General features: G+C 40.1%; 1 protein-coding gene across 1 annotated transcript in view; it reads right to left on the reverse strand.

Moving 5' to 3' along the window:
* LOC124641613 (serine/arginine repetitive matrix protein 2) overlaps positions 1 to 18,127 on the reverse strand; it is a 107,786-nt gene that overhangs the window by 40,999 nt on the left and 48,660 nt on the right. Inside the window, exons 2-3 of the mRNA XM_047179768.1 lie at positions 15,317 to 15,460; positions 13,095 to 14,851 (exon numbers count right to left, since the gene is read on the reverse strand). Of these exons, the coding sequence (XP_047035724.1) occupies positions 13,095 to 14,851; positions 15,317 to 15,460 (1,901 nt within the window). The remainder of the gene's footprint in view (positions 1 to 13,094; positions 14,852 to 15,316; positions 15,461 to 18,127) is intronic.

Below are 18,127 nucleotides of genomic sequence, written 5' to 3' on the forward strand. Positions count from 1 at the left end.
ATAAGTATACATAGGTATATATTGTATGTACCTACTTCCAATATTTTCCATTATAGTATGGGTATCTGTATGACAAACGGGTACGTAATAATTGCGCATGTAGTTTTTCTGCGCAAGTTTAATATCAGTCTTAAAATCCAGAATTGGATGTTGAAAAGAAGCCCAGAAAAATAAGTTCAAAATTAGAATGAAACGGTCCGATAAATAAACTCTGACATATTTTTTTATTACATTAACTGGCACAGGCTACTTACATATACAGCCTACCATCCAACCTCATTATTAATTCTCCTCATTACTCGCGGTAGTCCTACCCTTACAGTCAAGTGCTTGCAACTGGAAAATTGGGACCGAAATGCATTGGAGTGCACTCGCAGCCGAATCCAAATTTCCTCTTTGGAAAATTGCCAGAATTCTGTGGAGCATCTCTCCAACACCTAACAGGGTTCGTTAGATTCGTGACCAACCATTTCATGTTCCACTCGTATTTGTATTAATCTTTTAAGTTGTGTAATCTAATCTGTGTTTCGTGGCTTTGCAGTTACCTTATTATGGTTTTTAATCTTACGTCTATATTCCGTGGCAAATGTTTATGTACTTTGTAATCTTTCTCATTTATTTTTAACGTTTTCAACTGTTGCTCAAAAAAAATCGTAACTTTTCTGTTTTCATTTGAAACTGCAACAGATTAAAAATACCAGCTCCATTTAGTTGCGTTCCATTTCACGATGAACGCTAAACTTTTATCTACCGTTTATGGAATACGCTTTAGCTCAGCAAGTGAACATTCCGTGAAGAGAAACAAGGTGACCTAGAAACAAACACGAACTCTGATATCTGTTATGAAAGGGTTGTTTAATTTGCGTATATCGGAATATTTTTTGCTTACGTCACGGGAATAATAACTCCTTTTACGAGATTCAGGGACGCATTTTCAGGAATGTAATATTTTACGTGAGACATCTTTGCTTTTTCAGGATTAAAAATATGTAAAAACACTTGTTTTATGCATGATCAGGGTAAAGGCTTATGAACCGTCAGGATCATTGTAAATTTCATGGCTTTCTATCTATGTATACCCGTCAGCCACACACCGTCCGTCCAGCCATTTTGCAATTTGGTTGTGGTTTTGGCTTTCAGTCTTCCTAGACTCACGTCTACGCAGTCACCTGCATATCGAAAAATATAACAGGCAACCAACAATTCATTGTTTTTTTAAGTTTTCCGTGCAGTTGTCAATTCTGTCAGTCAGTACAAAAAATGCTATCTTCCTTTTAAAAACTGACAGCTGTCAACTGTACAAAACATTTAGTTTTAAAAGATTCTTATAACCATTACCACCATGTGCTTAATAATTACTTCACCGCTCCTGCGTGCGACGTAAAATCTTTAATAACTATTTTTATGATGTAACAGGAATATTCTTGCCGATTAAATACAGGAGAGCCACGAGTAGCCATTACTTTTTTATTGCTCTCCTAACAGCTGACTCAAGATTCGCACAGATTGTAAAGAGCTATGACTCAACGATTTTGGCAGACTGCAATATCTTCTAGTCTATGGCTTGTTAAATAAACCTCCTTCGGTAAATCTTACGTCAATCATGAAGGTCAGAGTTTTATAAGAGTTACGAGTTACTCCAGAGTTAGATTTTGTATCGTCTTAAAATAGTGGTGATCAGAATAGTTGAAATGATTTTAGTTTTTTAATCAAATCATATCCAGTAGCTTTTTATGTTTGCAAGGTCTTGTGGAAGCAAAGTATTACATCGATGAATTCGTTTATAGTGTATAGTTCTCTACCTGTTTTAAAAGTGTGTTTGTAATGTCCAAGCTCGTTGCTGGTTATTTTCATCATGAGAATATTCCTTCCTCCTTGAAACATTGACAGGAAAGAAAATCTCAGTTTTAAGCCTATACTAATATACAATCTTCACTTGTTTTTCCCGCTCTCCGCAAGTCAACACTAAGCTCAACCCATTTCCTTATTAGCATATAGACATGACTTTCGCAAAGGAACAGTTTAAGACCAAATTATAGCCAGTTACTGAATTAACTGTCGCTAAGTAACCGTAACTGGATCCCGGTTCATCCCACAACGATGTGACTATTGTGAATGCAATTTGAAATGGACGACGGCTAAATTGAAAAATGGCTGCCTCTCGCTAAGCCGTTCGGAGATAGTGAACACGAATAAAAATGTCGACAAAGAGTTGTGGGGGCTTTTGAAATTTAATTCAATGATGGTTTAAGTAGAAGGATATAACGGTAGTCTGTTTACAGTAATAAAATAAGTAATGACTGTTAAATATTTACGACAGGCTATTCAAATGAGCTATTGGAAATTGAAATTTTCTAGCGGCGTTTTTGAACATACGTACTTGTTTACTGAAAAATATGTTGCTTTTAATCTAATTTGATCGCTTGACCGTTCATAAAGGTATTTATGCGATCGATGAACAACCTAAAAAACGCTTAAAAACAAACGAAAACACATATTTTTTTAATTTAGAATAAAACCTTTCACAATATCTCCTTACAAAGAGTATCGCTCATCGGGAACGTTCCAAATTCAAATGGGATAGTTGTGGAATTAGCATTCGACGATCGTCTGCGTGGATACGATGTTATTCCAAATTTAAACCGAGCTTCCGCTTAGGTTACTGAATATGGCAGCCGACATTCCGCTAGTGAAGTAACCCATGCTTGTTATAAACGTTATGTGGTAACTTTTTAACTGCACAAAATATCATTTAATTATTTTTTAAACAAACTGAGCAATATATTTCTGGAAATCTACCATCATCTTTTGATACAAGACTTCATTTGACAGAGTATTGCAAGAGTGTTTCTTTTGTATTTTTTTCTTTGATCTCTTCTCCATTTTGTCGCTAAAACATAAAAGAAATGCTGTCTTTCTTTCTACCACGCAACATTTTGTATCATCATTATCATTTCACACGACCGATTGTTTGTAAGACAAAGAATGTTTTTGTACAAGCATAAGTATTATAATACATGGGTATAATTATCTCGTCTCATCAATGTGTAATCTCACTTTCTACACACGTAAAGCTGTCGGAATAATTTGGTGGAGCTTCAAAGTTTAAATTAGAGATGTGTACCTTGCCTTTTTAATGAAACCTTTTTGGAATTATGGGTACCTATTGGGTGGTATTAATCCTCTTTCGTTTAAAACGCCAAGTCAATAGAGATATTTTTTTTTAGAATGGAATTAATATTGCTTATCGGTAGTGTATAAATGAGGATTTGTTGTGATTTATCTTATTCATGAAATAATATACTCCTTACTAAGTACTTACTAGGGACTTTACATAATTTAATAATAATGCAATGTCCACGAATAGAGACAAAAGATGCTTAATTAATTCTCTGTTCATTTAGATTTTCTTCTATAAAAATACGCCTGTATTGACGCAAAAGTATAAGGAAAATAGACCACAAAAAACAATAACAACGTTAGACAATAGCGTGAGATAACACCAATATTGGTCATATTGTAAACTATAGTTCGGCCATTCAGAGAATGCGTTCCTGACACGTCGCGATTGAACTGACGACGTAACTTTGCAATGGCGTTGCAGTTACGATAAAAATATTTTTGCTGGTTGTTTACCGTTTTAACAATTGAGGAGCATTAAAACAACATTATTATATCAATAATCAATGAATGTTATAATTTTGTGCCAAACTGAGTGTCAAATAACTTGGTAAATAAATTTTTCTAAATCTATACTGCGCTATTACAAGGTTATGTCAGCGGTTTATATTTTGTAGTGCTGTGCTAAAAATAACAGGCAAGTATCGTAATCTGTTCTTATACAGTTATAATATAAAATAATACGTTTTGATTTTCTTTTTAAGAATTGGAAAATAATGGACTATAAGACTTAATTATAACTTTTGTGAAATATAAAAATAAAACTATGACCAAACCGCATTTTTATACTTAGATTAAAAATGGTAACCCCAAATGGCGTTATGGGCCGCCATTTTGTGACGCTAAAACAGTCGTCCGTTGTCGTTTCGTGCGCATAGACCACGTTTTTCAAGTATTTTCGATCTGTTTTTATTTGATTACCCGGCTTTTGTTAGACCGAGATATCAGGATTGATTCTGTTATTGATAATAATATAATTATACATGTAGGCGAAGATGATGATGAAGACACCACCTCCTCAAGCAAATCGGAGTCTGATTAATATTCTGTTCGCACATTCAATTCAATGTACTTGTAACAAAGAATAAATAAAACAATTTTATTATATGAATATTACCTTTTTTTGGTTTCCACTTAAATAACTAAAATATAAAACAAATGATTCCGCCAATTTAAAACGAAAATAATCTTAAAATAATGCGGCGGTTCATTTTGAAGGAACGGTAACGAACTCAGTGTTATGTTGTGCCCATCACTAGTCGTGACTAACTGATAGGTGTCAGGAACGCATTCTCTGAACGGCCGAAGTATAACAGGAAATTAACTCAATTCCCTACAAATTGACAGGTGACGATCGGCTTCCCGCCATTCTTATTGGCTGTCAAACGACATGTCACGAAATGGCGCGTAATCGTCAGCGAGCGGAAAACGTTTACGGCACTGATAGCAGAAACAAAAGCCATTCAAAATCAAACATTAGGTCCATTGTCACAAAGTCAAAATTCCCTTAACACGATGCCCAATAGTATTCCACGTTCAAATACTGTTAAAAAGACATAGTACGTCAAAAGAGGTGGAAGTTACGCGTAAAGCAAGCTCTTATCGATATTTATGGCGTAATATTTACTTCTCCGGTTTTGAATTACAATGAAGCAGGCAATTGAGCTTTCAAAAGACTTCCCACGCTCCTTTGACTTGATATTTATGGGCCAAACAAGAATATTATTAGGAAATGCCTACGATATCCTTAAGAAGTTGGCAGTTTAGGATAACGTGGGTGCTCTCCTATTCAAATGCAAAATTGAGAGCGGAAAATATAAACTTGTACGTTGAGTGAAGTTAAACGCTTCGGGGAATATTTTTGAACAAATTCTTTAGAAAGTTTACGTTACTTTTAACATGCTAATCAAACATAACATTCCTTGGAAGCCAAGGATAAATAGCAAGCACGCTGGATATGTTTACTTTGCGGTCAGAAATAGAAATTGTTCAGAGCTTTGATACGCTGAAGTTGTGCGCTAAATTCATAAGGCTAAGCTCTTCCAGTAACGATGATATATTATGTCAGAGGGCTTTCAGATATAATTCTTTGAAGAGCTTAGTGTAATTAAGATTTTCATAACAAAATGGAAGGAAGAGTTATTATTTACGTTGTTTCGTTGAGTTCCTTATCATGAAAGGTAATTAAGGGATTAAGTTTGTAGGTTTGCATAGTTTGTACCCACTCCTTTCTATAAAGATACTTAGGGGCACAATTTCGTGTTTCGAATTTATGATAGTCACCATTTTCTTCGTAAAATAAATTACTAAGAAAAGTCGTCTGTATTTTAGTTAAATATCGCTAAGTATATATTTTTGTGTTCAAATGAAAAAGTGCATATCTTCCAAACCTTGATCTTCTCATAGGTTCTATGGTACCTACTCGTTTACAAATCCCATGGCATTCGACCCAATAAAAAACTAATTTCCCTAGCAATTTTTTTATAACAAACACTGACCTACCATCAGCCTGAATATTTCAATACCCGTCCATCCTACTAGACATGCGCCAGATATCAGATAACTAGGCCCGGATAACCGGCTCACTAGCCCGCCCGGATAAGCCGGTCATGTCAGAAAGTAGGCCGGACGCGTTCTCTATTTCATTGTATCCATTTTCATTATCATATTAACTAATGGAAACCTTAATTGGATTGGTTTGTTTTTAATTAATAGGGTATGAAGGGTAGATAGAAGTCACGAAGGGGTTTGTAGGGTTGTCGAATAAATTGTGGGTTTGTTACATGGTTCATAGCGTTTTGACAGTCTAGTTGTAGTGACAAAATGATGGACTAATGCAGACACAAGTGCACTCTCTATTCCATCACTCTCATAGCTCGATGGGACGGCAATCCGACACGACCGGAGAGAGATCAGGCGCAGAACCGCCAGCTATAAGTGCTCTCCGAGAAACGGAAAAATAATGACTGACTACATTATAACTATTGTATTACTGTGTCATTTTCTATGTTTAATAAACAGGAAGAAGTAAACTTTTCGACTCTAAAAACGTACCTACTTACATCTGTTTGTTACAAAGTTGAAAAACAAATGATTACGCTCATTTACTTGCGTACAACAATGACAATAACGTAAAAACATCTGCCATCGTAATTCCCACACAGTCATGGCTTATCAATGACGTCAAAACCCCGTGGTTATATTGTCAAGCGCTACTATAGTGCCAACTAAAGACATTCTTACAAACGGTCGGAAGTAAGCCATTTGATACCCCGTGTATTAACTATAATGTTCTTCATTCATTTTCACTGGCGTTCAGTCAATGTGGCCGAGATAAAAATATTTGTGCTTAACTCTGCTTGACACGCTCTTTCGGCCAAACCACTGAACCTACAAAGATGCTACTTGGTATGGAGACTCTGAAAAGGGAATAGTATAATCCTTATCCAGGATCGAGGAGTAGTTTCCTCATAACATGACCCAAACCACAGGACCAAAATCAGCTAAAAGATGATCCTTTAAGAATGCTACGAGTATGAGTAATGGTAACATGGTGTTTTGCGGTGAGTCGGGATGACTGGCTTATGTGAGTCATTCTGTATCCCGATTACAACATGTGGTTAGCTCTTCCAAGATGTATACAGTGAATACTTGTATAAAGTGCTAGTAATACATATAAACTATATCTATGTGTGTTTGGTACAGTCGCACATGGGCTAAAGATCATTTGCTTGCATCTGTGTTGGCTATAAGGAAAAGCGAGCTGTTCTTAATGTTTTTAATTGATCTGAGGTTTACATTAATAATTTACATTGTACTTACATAGGTTCCTTCTACATTGCATTATATTTAATGGATGACTCAATAAATAACACATAAGTAATCGATCGAATTAAGCTTTGAATAAGCTCTAAACCGTAGCCCGGTTGCTTAGCTCTTTATTCAGAAAATAGAAAAAGAGACGTCAAAAATTCCCTTACAAACACTAGTAATTTCTTTCATTTAAAAACTACCGATATACCTAAATCTTATTACTTAAACAATTCGTCCCATCAAAACATGTCAACTTCGTCCAAATCGGTTCCATAACTTCATAGAGTTATTACTTCCTTACTCCTCTCATTTGTAACATCTGTGCGAGTTAGTGCAGGGGACAGGATATTGCGGATATCATTTAACCGCCACCGTCCGCAGGTAGCCGGATATCTGCAGAATGTTCGGACATATCCGCAATAGGAATCTGGGTGAATAGATTTTATGTTTTGGGTCTTTTGGCAGATATGAAAGGAAAAAAACTGGGGACAAACTAATAGAATGGTACTCATTTGCATCCGGCTGGAAGCCGACCCCAGCATATGTAGTTGGGAAAAGGCTAGGCAGATGATGAAGTTATAAAATGGTTTGAGACAACACCATACACACTTTCTGCTGTGCAAAGAATGATGGCATGTGTGAAAAGAAAGTGCAATTAAAGTCATATTATTTACTCGTAAAACCTACAACATAACAATGTATAAACACAAATTAAGGACTATATCTACAATTAAAACTGGCAAGAAAAAAAACAAGCGTAAATTTCTACGTTCGAAAACAGATCGGCATTTGTTTTTCATACCATTTCCAAACAAACCACCCCCGGGGAATATTTCGAAAAAAAATAGGTCAAATCAATACATTGATGAATGCCAGTAACACAAACATGATACTTTCATGAGAACAACCGAGCTTGCACACTACAGACTAAAGAGTCGGCCGACAGTTGATCTTGATTCAAATCAGTTTTCAGTCGGTATAATACTTACCGGCCTATTACCTGATCCTTGTAATGTGGGTACTACCAATACCAATCATCTTTATACTGATTTATGGCCCAAACCAACTACAGGCCGACTAAAAGTTTGCAGTGTACTCTAAATATTGTTTATTCGCAGAATCTGTTCTAGATTCGTTTATTATGAAATAACAAAGCTTACTCATAGTTTTGTTATTGAAATAACAATAACTTCTATGAAAATTCAACAGGTGGTTATTACTAAACGTAAACTTATTGAGGTTTATTGTACCATTCTGTTATTCGTTGCAGGTATTTGAGGTATATTTTTGAGTTGCAAATAATTTTACAAAAAACATCTGAGAATAAATAAGAAGAGTTTGGAAGAATTTCTTGCACATGCTGCGCCGACTCCAAATAAAAAAATGGGGCAAGAGGATGATGATGATCTAAGAGCAGATAAGTAATATACAAAAAATATTAACGCAGTCGAATTGAGAAAGAGAGAGTCTTTTGTTTTGAAATCGGTTAATATAAGAGCTATGCCTCATTAGGACGCCATGGCAACGTCGCCAGCGGCTCAAGTCTGGTTACTTCTGGCATCCAAATGTCGCCAAGTCGAGTGACCATGGCGTCTCGACTGTCCATTGTTTACGTCGTCGCTGAAGAAATCGCACGCTGACTGGCGACCACATTGGCGACTGAGTGAGGGAAATGCACTGCACCGTATACAATATAGTGGCAACCGTGGCATCGTCGCCAAGCTGCCAGAGTAGCCAGAAGCCACGTAGGGAACTGTAGCTCGTGGCCACGCTTCCAATTTGGCGACGTTGCCATACCGTCGCCATGTGAGTTAGGCACCATACGTTTCAATACTAATTACTTGGATACGTAGCCGGCGACGTCGCCATTGGCGTCCTAATGAGGCATAGCTCTTAATCAGCAGAAAGTTAGCCAACATGTTATAAAGGAACAAAGGTATCGTATTATTTTGCCCAAAATAGCTCGATAAACTCATTTTACTTTCAATTAGGGACAATACATTCATTATATTGGTGTACCTTTCATGTACCGTTTACGTATTTTAATACACTTACCGTTCAGTAATTTTATCGATGTTTAATCGAATTTGATGTCGTATCCAAACAATATGGTTTTCATGTGAGTAATCGATTTAATTTACTTTCGAAAATGTTTGTTATAGGATACCCTCAATTTCCATATGTATAACATTTCAAATACTCATACAATCAATACAGTTAATTTCTATTAATTTTGCCGTGGGCGAAATAAATGGCAAGCACATTTCGGCCCCCCACAGTGTACTTTCTCAAAACAATGTGCCCCACAAATTCTTTAATTAGCCACCCGACTGTACCCATAACATCACGCACAATGTATGCCAAAGTATTCCTTGAGCATGAATGTATGCATGACTAACATACACTACATACATTCATGCATAATCACTGGCTGTTCCGAATGACGATAATGTTGACCTCTGACGGGTCGTCAGTCATTTCTTGCGTTACTTTTGACGTTCTTAAGTGGCGTCTGTTTTTTTTTGCTGACTGAGTCTGCAGTTGATTTGAAGATAAACACATTTGTGTGTTTTTTTTGCAAGTTTATGTGCAACTGTTGGATAAATATGTGCATTTAAGGCGAGGATTTTTTGGTTTCCATTTATGGTGCCAAATTACACGCTATTTATAGCTATAAAACTCCAAAAAAACGTATAATTTTACAGTACAAAATCTAATCTCAAATCAAAAGTTACTTAATACCAACGCAATGTAAAATGTAAGCTATTGTTTCAAGCGACATAATGATTGCCACATCTCTATCTGTTGGTATCTCACGGCTATGTCAGTTGCAACAAGGTCGCTAAATAAAAACCGTGATGTGACCTAACCGGTTTTGATACATAGTCCTAGCCTAGGTTGACATAAACAGCTTTGCTATGTCTGGTGCATCCTGGGAAATTGTTTGCAAAGATTCGTGGTATTTATTGGTCCTTTGTATCCCGTAGAGGGTTTTAGAAGACACTAGTACCTAAGTAGGATAAGATTGAAGTCTCTTCTGATCCGATTTGAAATATTCTTTCACTGTTGTGAAGATACAATATCCCCGGTTCATCATCATCATCATCAGCCTATCGCAGTCCACTGCTGGACATAGGCCTCTTCAAGTGCACGCCACTGAGATCGATTTTCGGCTGCTATACAATATCCCCGGTTACAAAGACTATATTTTATCAGAAGAAGTTGCCCTGGGATGCGGGTGAAACCACATGAAATAGCAAGTAGTCTTCGATTTACTATAGCGTAACAAGCATCTAACGACTTGAAATGCTGAATATTACCAACATCATAATATCTAGTCGATTATAAACTCTGAAAAATATCATGAAAGAGGTACCATATCTACTGAGCTGAAACGGTACAATTCAGCTTTGAAAGATGCAATATTCCTGAAAGATGAATCGTAACATCGCCAGCCAAGCAAATCCAGACGCTATTTTACCAATATTGCATACATAATTTTGTCTAGCTCAGGTAATAAAATGCTTTGCAATATATTTGAAAATTCACGTTCGTATGTGAAATTCAAATATTATATTGGTTCTTTTAAGCTTTAAGGGCCAATTTTGTAGAATTTATAAGTCCTTTGCAGAATTTAGGCTATAACCGTCTTACCACAAAAACTTTTTAACGTCAGTTTAAGACTTGTCTAAAAAAATGTCAAATTATGACGTTGACATAAGGTTCATTTTGGAGCCACATTTTTTTTAGACAAGTGTAAAACAGTTGTTAAAGTTTTTGTAGTAAGGCCATTAGGGTTTAATGAAATAATAGAAAATATGGGCGCTGTAAGTAATTTTAAGAACGGTCTTGAATTCATAATTACGTAGAATTTATAAATTAGTATTTTGTAAATAATTAGTTCGGACTTAACAAAAATTCTAAATGAGAATCAGGATAATGCATTGAATTATCATTCACCAACAGAACAGCATGCATATTTGCCAAAAATTAGCAAAATAATTTTTGGAGGTCCAATAGCTGATTATACTTGCACAAATACTTATTGACACCGGTGTGCGAGGTCGGATTTGGAAGTCGGACAAGGCCAATAGAAATTTGTTTGAAATTCTCATGAATGGCCAAGAATGTCAAAGGCCCTCCGACATTATCCCCATTTACGGTGTTGAAAACAGAGCTGAGTTTCGTTTTTCGGCCGTGTGACTGACTTATTTACCAGTAATTGGGATAATAGGATTTAGGGGGTCATTGTGTCGTTTGTGTTTTGTCTTTTTTTACATCGTCTTTTGTTTCTTGTGTGCGGCTATCTGTTCTATGAACGGAATCGGTGTGGTATCGGTGGTATGTTCAGCGAATAATATTATATGTCTGTTACGTTAACATCTACGACATCATTGGCGTCTTTAGATATAGGCAGTTCCGCAAGTAATAAAAATAGTCTCCGGATGATCTCGCAATTTCCCTTCTAATACAGTAAAGATTTCGTCAATATATTATTACGCCGTAATCCAGATTTTATATTAGTTTCGTAAATCTGGGTGTGGTTGATGATACATTCAATTACAATCTCGTCATTATTGATCGAATTGCGTTGTTCGACAAGAACACCTCAACTGCGTATTACGCTCAAGAAGGTCTCATGAATAACAACATAATAAACAAGAATTGACATAACACAACACCACACGATGACTAGGACACTCAAACCTCTCGAGACGTTTGTACATAATATAACCTCAAGGAAATAAAGTGTTATAATGCAAGAGGAATTATTCAAGACGGCGAACACTGACATCATACACAATACGATTACTGTGTCATGGGCAGAAATTACCTAAGTGTTCGAACAGAACTCGTTACTAGATAGTAAAGTGCAACGGTGCATTTGCGCCCTCAATTTCCTACTAAGCGACACCGTGTCACTTCTGCGGAATAAGTTAGGCTCGTGACGTGATTATGTCATGTGTTATTAAGTGGGGCCAAATTACCGTTGATTGTCGTGAGAAGCATGTACAATAGTTTTTGTGGAATTTGATGCCGTCTGGTATTGTGTAGATGCGGTAGCGAATTGTAAGGAAGACACATAGAAAACCTTTGCCGTACTCTAAAGTTACAATAGGAGTTGTGTGTCTATTGATTCTATTTTACGTGTCGTGCGAAACGCTCGTGTGTGTTATTTAATACTATGCAATATAAACGCAATATGCGAAAGCGCTGTGACACGATATTTTTAATACAAACACATTTATACGGCATCGTTGCATCTTTCTTATGCTGTCATTTATGTAATAGGAGATTCTTGTTTATATGTTTGTCTTGTGACGGGCCTATACAAACTAATTCCAGAAAGTTGCTGTCATCCGCTCCCTTTGTTCCTTTGTTATCTTATCTAAAGCCGAACTCGGGAGCTTTATGGATCTACTTCGGGTCATTATCTCGGCGAAAGGGGTGATGGATTGCGGAAGGAAACACGTAGACGAGTTATTGACGGACACTAACCGATTAGTGGGCACGGCTGCGGATATCCAGCGCGTGTCAGATTTTGATACATTTCCATGTGAGTACGCCCACCGTTGTTATTGCGACGGATATGGAGTGTGCACATAATGCCTAGCGACAGCGTGCAGATGTGCGCACTTTCACCTCCGCCCTGTTCAAATGTATCGCGTGTGAGCACGACCCGCATAGTGTCGTAATGTCCCTCCGGGGATAGCGCCCGCCGGTAATTTATTTATTACGCAGTTAACGGACTTGATGCATTGTGCTTATTAAGTCGCTCGGCCAGGAACTCGGCTCTTTTTGTAAGGGTTTTGAATAGACATTTGGAGACAGTTTCTACGCTCGATCCGGCCTACATTATTGAGGTTTCAGAAGCACGTAGCGACATGGCACGTGCCGCTACGCTTTCGCTACCCGTGTCAGAACTAAGCCAATAATGTTTAAATAAATTATGCGTATAGAAGATATAAAGCTGTCATACGATATTACGCCAAGGAGGGGAGGCGTCGCCGGTCGTCGCCCGGCATCGATCGCGCTGTTTGTAAACATTGCAGCTCGAGCGATCGCGAGACATACGTTGGGGTGTGAAGTGTGGGACTCACCTGTACTATCTGCACGTTGTCCTTGTCGAGCAGGAACTCCATGGACTTGTGCGGGCGCGGAGTGCGCTGGTCAGGCGGCGCCAGGGCCAGCAGCGAGCGCGCGTGCAGCACGGTGCGCTGCGTGTCCACGTCGGTCTCCAGCACGCCGGCCGGCGGCGCGGGCGGCGGGCGCGGCCGCGGCGGCTTGTGCGCCACGCCGCCCGCCACCGGGGGTGCCGCCGCCCGCGACACACCCTCCTCCTTCAGCGGGATACGCACATACTGCGGCCCGGCGGCCGCCCCGCGCGGTCCCTGCCCCGCATCTGCCGCTGTCGCCGGACCGTTCGTAGAGGGTCGTATGTTCGCGCCTGCGCCCCTTGTTTTTTTCTCTTTGCGCCCCGAGAATCGGAAGTTTGCGAATCGCGAGAGGAAGCCGGCGATGCGGCTGCGCGGCGCACGCGCGCCCGCTTCCGTCATGGCGGCAGCGCGCTCTGCGGCCGGCGCGCGCGGCTCCTCGCCTCCCCCCTCCACCACTACCACTTCGGCGTCATCCGCGTCGTCGCTCGCGGTCGTTTCGCTCTCTGTGGTGCTCGTACTTGTCTCTCGCCAGCTGACTTCTGCCACTACCGGCGAGAACGTCACTCCCTTCGAGCCGGCAGACACGGAGCGCACCGGTGGCGCCGCGTCTGGAGGGGGCGGCGCTACTAGTTGTAGTGAGGCGCGAAGTTCCTCCGGGGTTTCGCGATGTGGGGTAGCACGCGCACGCAATTCTGGTGTTGATCTCACTCTAGCGTCGCACGTTGATCTTAGTGGAGTAGATGTGAACACTGGTTCCCGAATAGGATCGGGGGAGGGCGTCCGCGGCGGGGAGGGGGAGGGGGAGTGGGCATCCATGCGGCGGCGCAGCTCGTCGAGCACGTCGTCCCAGGCGCCCCACGAGTCGTGTAGTCGTCTCGCTGTCATAACTGATAGTTCTCGGTCGTAGTTTTCGCTTTCAGCGAGCGCCCGCCGCGCCGTCTCGTCCAGACGACGCGCCGTCGCTTCCATTTCTCTGGCGAAAGCTCGTTCCGACTCGGTGGTAGAATCACTGCTGGCACTAGGTTCCCGCGCGGGGGATTCGGTAGGTTGTCGCACGACCACCTCCACCGGGGGTGGTGGTGGCGGTACATTTCTAGGCGTTCGCGGGGGTGGCGGCGGGGGCGGCAGGCGCGGGCGCCGCGGGCCGCCCCGGTAGTCGAGCGCGGTGAGGTCGGCCACGCTGACGGTGAGGCTGTCCGACACCTCGAAGGTCTGTCGGAAGCGCGCGCGGTGCGCGACGTGGCGGCGCGGCTCGGCGCACACGTCGAGCTCGGCGGGGAGCGACAGCGAGCGCGCGGCGCGGGCCGGCCGGCGCTCCGCACTGGGCGACGCGACAAGGCACGGCGCGCTGCCGGCCGCCGCGCGGTGCGCTATTTCGGGAGGCCGGCACGCTGCCGGCGGGGGCGGCCGCCGCGACCGCTCGCTGTAGCCGCTGTCTTCGCTGAGGTTTTCGGCAGACAGGTGGGTCCGTGTAGCCGGCACACGGGTCGGCGGTGGGGAAGGTGGCGGTGACTCCAGCGAGTCCGGCGAGAGGCTGGGCGAGGCGGGCGCGGCGCAGGACCGCTCCAGCGACTCGAACTGCGCGAGGCTGGAGGAGCGCGAGAGGGAGCCCGAGCTGGCGGGCGAGGTGGCGCGCTCGCGCCGCCTCCGCTTCGCCGGGCACGCCCACTCGCGCTCTGACTCGCTGTCGCACTCCGACCCTGGTGACAGGAAACTCAGTCAGGATCTGAACACGTTGCACCAAAATTTTCCCGAATCGCGGCACGTCGCCACGTCCAGACGCTAGACGGCGACAATGACAATGACAGCGAAATTCAAATTACTATTCTTTTTACTAGTTGGACATAGTCCAAGAGATATGTAGGATAACATTCTATGTACTTGCCAAAGCCGGTCTAGACACAATGAAGGACTACACTATAATTATGTTTTGCAATGAATGAAATATAGTACAGTGTGAAGTTACCCTAATTTGAATTTATTTATGATACTGCCATCTGCCTTCTAAAGCAAGCAACTGTTGCAACGTTCAGCAATTGGAAGGAGTTTGTAGCGCTGTTAAATGGTTCATACTATTGCCCGATAGATGGCGTTAAATGCAGTAGAAAGTAATAAGGTTCAATCAAGATCTAGATACGAAACGAGTAAAAAGTATGGATCAATACCTTGTGTACCCCGCACATGGATGACGGAATCTGCATCTGAATCTGAGAGCCATGTCGCAGCAGAAGAACGTTCGGAGCGCAAGTCATCGCTCGTTTCCTCGACTATCGTTTCGAGGTATAAAGCGTGAGTGCTGCCATTGTCACCTGTAGAAACAAATAAAAACACGAGTTTAACAATAAATAAATAATCGTTGAAATAGCACAAAACTCGTTCATAAAAAAACCATTAATGCTACTCGACACTAGATGGCGCTGTACGTAACTCCAGAGCCAATCTCATTTGAAAATGTGATTATGCGATATGCATAAGTAGGTCCCAATCACCTTTTATTGAAATGGCACAATTGTAATTCTATTTACGTCATATTGTATTCCTGATTACAAATGTAACAAACAAATGCTTATATAGTTAGATATAACATCAGTGTAAAGTACAGTTGGTATAAAATATGTAGAGATTTTCATGCTCCAATTCAATTCTGTTCCAGTAAATTGAAATTATTGGATTATTATTGTTGGATGAAAATCTTATCGGTGAATATAATAATTCATATGCGTTGTTTTTGTATTGGGTACTTATACTTTGACTTTTTCATTCATTTTCCAATATTTATTATGTGAATCCCTGCTGTAGCCACAACAATAACTTGTTTCTTTGATAACTTTATGTCTAATATTTTTCAGTGTTTTGGTGGCTTACGTCCTTTTACAAAACAAACGTCGATAACCGTTACCTATATGTTTTTTATCCTTTTCTACTTTGTTTATTCTAGTATATGAATAAAAAAATATTTCGCCATCTTATACAAATGCAGATTGCGAAGTATATTGACAAGATCAACGCACTTACCTAAAAAAACTAGTTAACTTATTTATACACTTTGGTATTCCCGTTTGCATGCTTGTCAGAAATTAGTGTTTAGTAACGGCTGACAAAACAATACAACTAAGTATTTAAATTATTCATAGTGTTTAAATCACACTCAGTAACTGAATTTGTGGTCGATTTATTAACATCTTTTTGAATAATTATTTTCTTTTGTAACTGGCTTCCATGACAACTATAGGTATGTATGTAGAGGCTCCGATTTATAACACTATCAGCCTTACTTATAAACGTGAATTAAATATAAGTAATACTTAAGGACTGTTTAAGAAAATTCTTACTTATAAACGTTGCTTAATCATGTCTTAACTAACATTTAATCACTACTTAATACGTTAAGTGGTGATTAGTTAAAATGTTGCTTAGAAGGTGATTAGAGATTTTATAAGTAAGGGGGTATATTGTCAACTAGTATTATGAAGAGAAAAGTTTTGATAGTCACTTTTGCTTGATACACACTCCAAAACTACAAAACCGATTTGAAAAATTCTTTCACTGTTGGAAAGCTACAGTAGCTGTTGGAAGTCGTGGTGGCCTATTGGGCAAAGAACCAACCTCTCGAGTATGAGGTCGCGGGTTCGATTCCAGGTCAGGCAAGTACCAATGCAACTTTTCTAAGTTTGTATGTACTTTCTAAGTATATCTTAGACACCAATGACTGTGTTTCGGATGGCACGTTAAACTGTAGGTCCCGGCTGTCATTGAACATCCTTGGCAGTCGTTACGGGTAGTCAGAAGCCAGTAAATCTGACACCAGTCTAACCAAGGGGTATCGGGTTGCCCGGGTAACTGGGTTGAGGAGGTCAGGTCAGGTCACTGGTACTCAGCTGAATCCGGTTAGACTGGAAGCCGACCCCAACATGATTGGGAAAAAGGCTCGGAGGATGATGTTCGAAAGCTACACTTTTCCCGAGTAACATATGCTATATATTACTCCGGTAGTTCCCAAGGGTTGCGGGGAAAACCGCGAGAAAACGGCTAGTGTATAATATTAATACTTAGTATAAACTTAAGTGTCATGTGTAACAATGAAACTTTCTCTAGTCGCCTCATTTGAGTGATGTAACTATTTTGATACAACAGTTTATTGTTACTTAGTCATATCATACATAACAGCACTAAACATGATAGGTATTATGGTAGTGTTTTAGACATTTTCTATTAACGGCCAGTTTCTTCATCAAAAGTTAAAGTTAAAGTTATGGCTAAAGTAATGTCTAAAGTAAAAGTTACGGTAAAATTCAATTATTCTATTAGTTTTGCTGTCACTTTAGCCTTGAAAAAACAAATTTGACCGTTACTTTTACTTTAGACATTACTTTAACTTTAACTTTTGATGAAGAAACTGGCCGTAAGTGACTAACTAAAATCTCTACATAGGTACTGTTCTTAAGTTAGTTACTTAGGGTTGGTAGTGACTTCATGATAGTGAAAATGTACGAAGAAAAAGTGCTATGGCAAATTAATTTAACAATTGTGTGAAATAATCTTAAAAATCCGTTCATCATCATCATCATCATCAGCCTATCGCAGTCCACTGCTGGACATAGGCCTCTCCAAGTGCACGCCACTGAGATCGTAAAATCCGTTGCAAACTTGCAAATAGGTAAATTGTTATGGGATGATTTACTTAGATAGATCGAATCAAACACGTTAATATCATTATATTCTAAGAAAAGTTTATCAACCACCTCATGGAATATGGAATGCTTATGAAGAATTGAGTATTGAGCATATTGAAACCACATTGCAGGTTTTTCTTGCTTTATATCTTTTTAGCCAAGCCAATTATATTATATGCAAACAAACTTAACCATCTTCAAAGAGTGTAAATGTGAGTACACAAAACGTACCATTGTATTTCACGAGGTCATCGTTGCCAACTTAGTACATTCATTTGTTTAGACTTGGTGCCCTGAGGCTAA

This window comes from Helicoverpa zea, chromosome 2, assembly GCF_022581195.2.
Source record: "Helicoverpa zea isolate HzStark_Cry1AcR chromosome 2, ilHelZeax1.1, whole genome shotgun sequence".
Taxonomy (NCBI): Eukaryota; Metazoa; Arthropoda; class Insecta; order Lepidoptera; family Noctuidae; genus Helicoverpa; species Helicoverpa zea.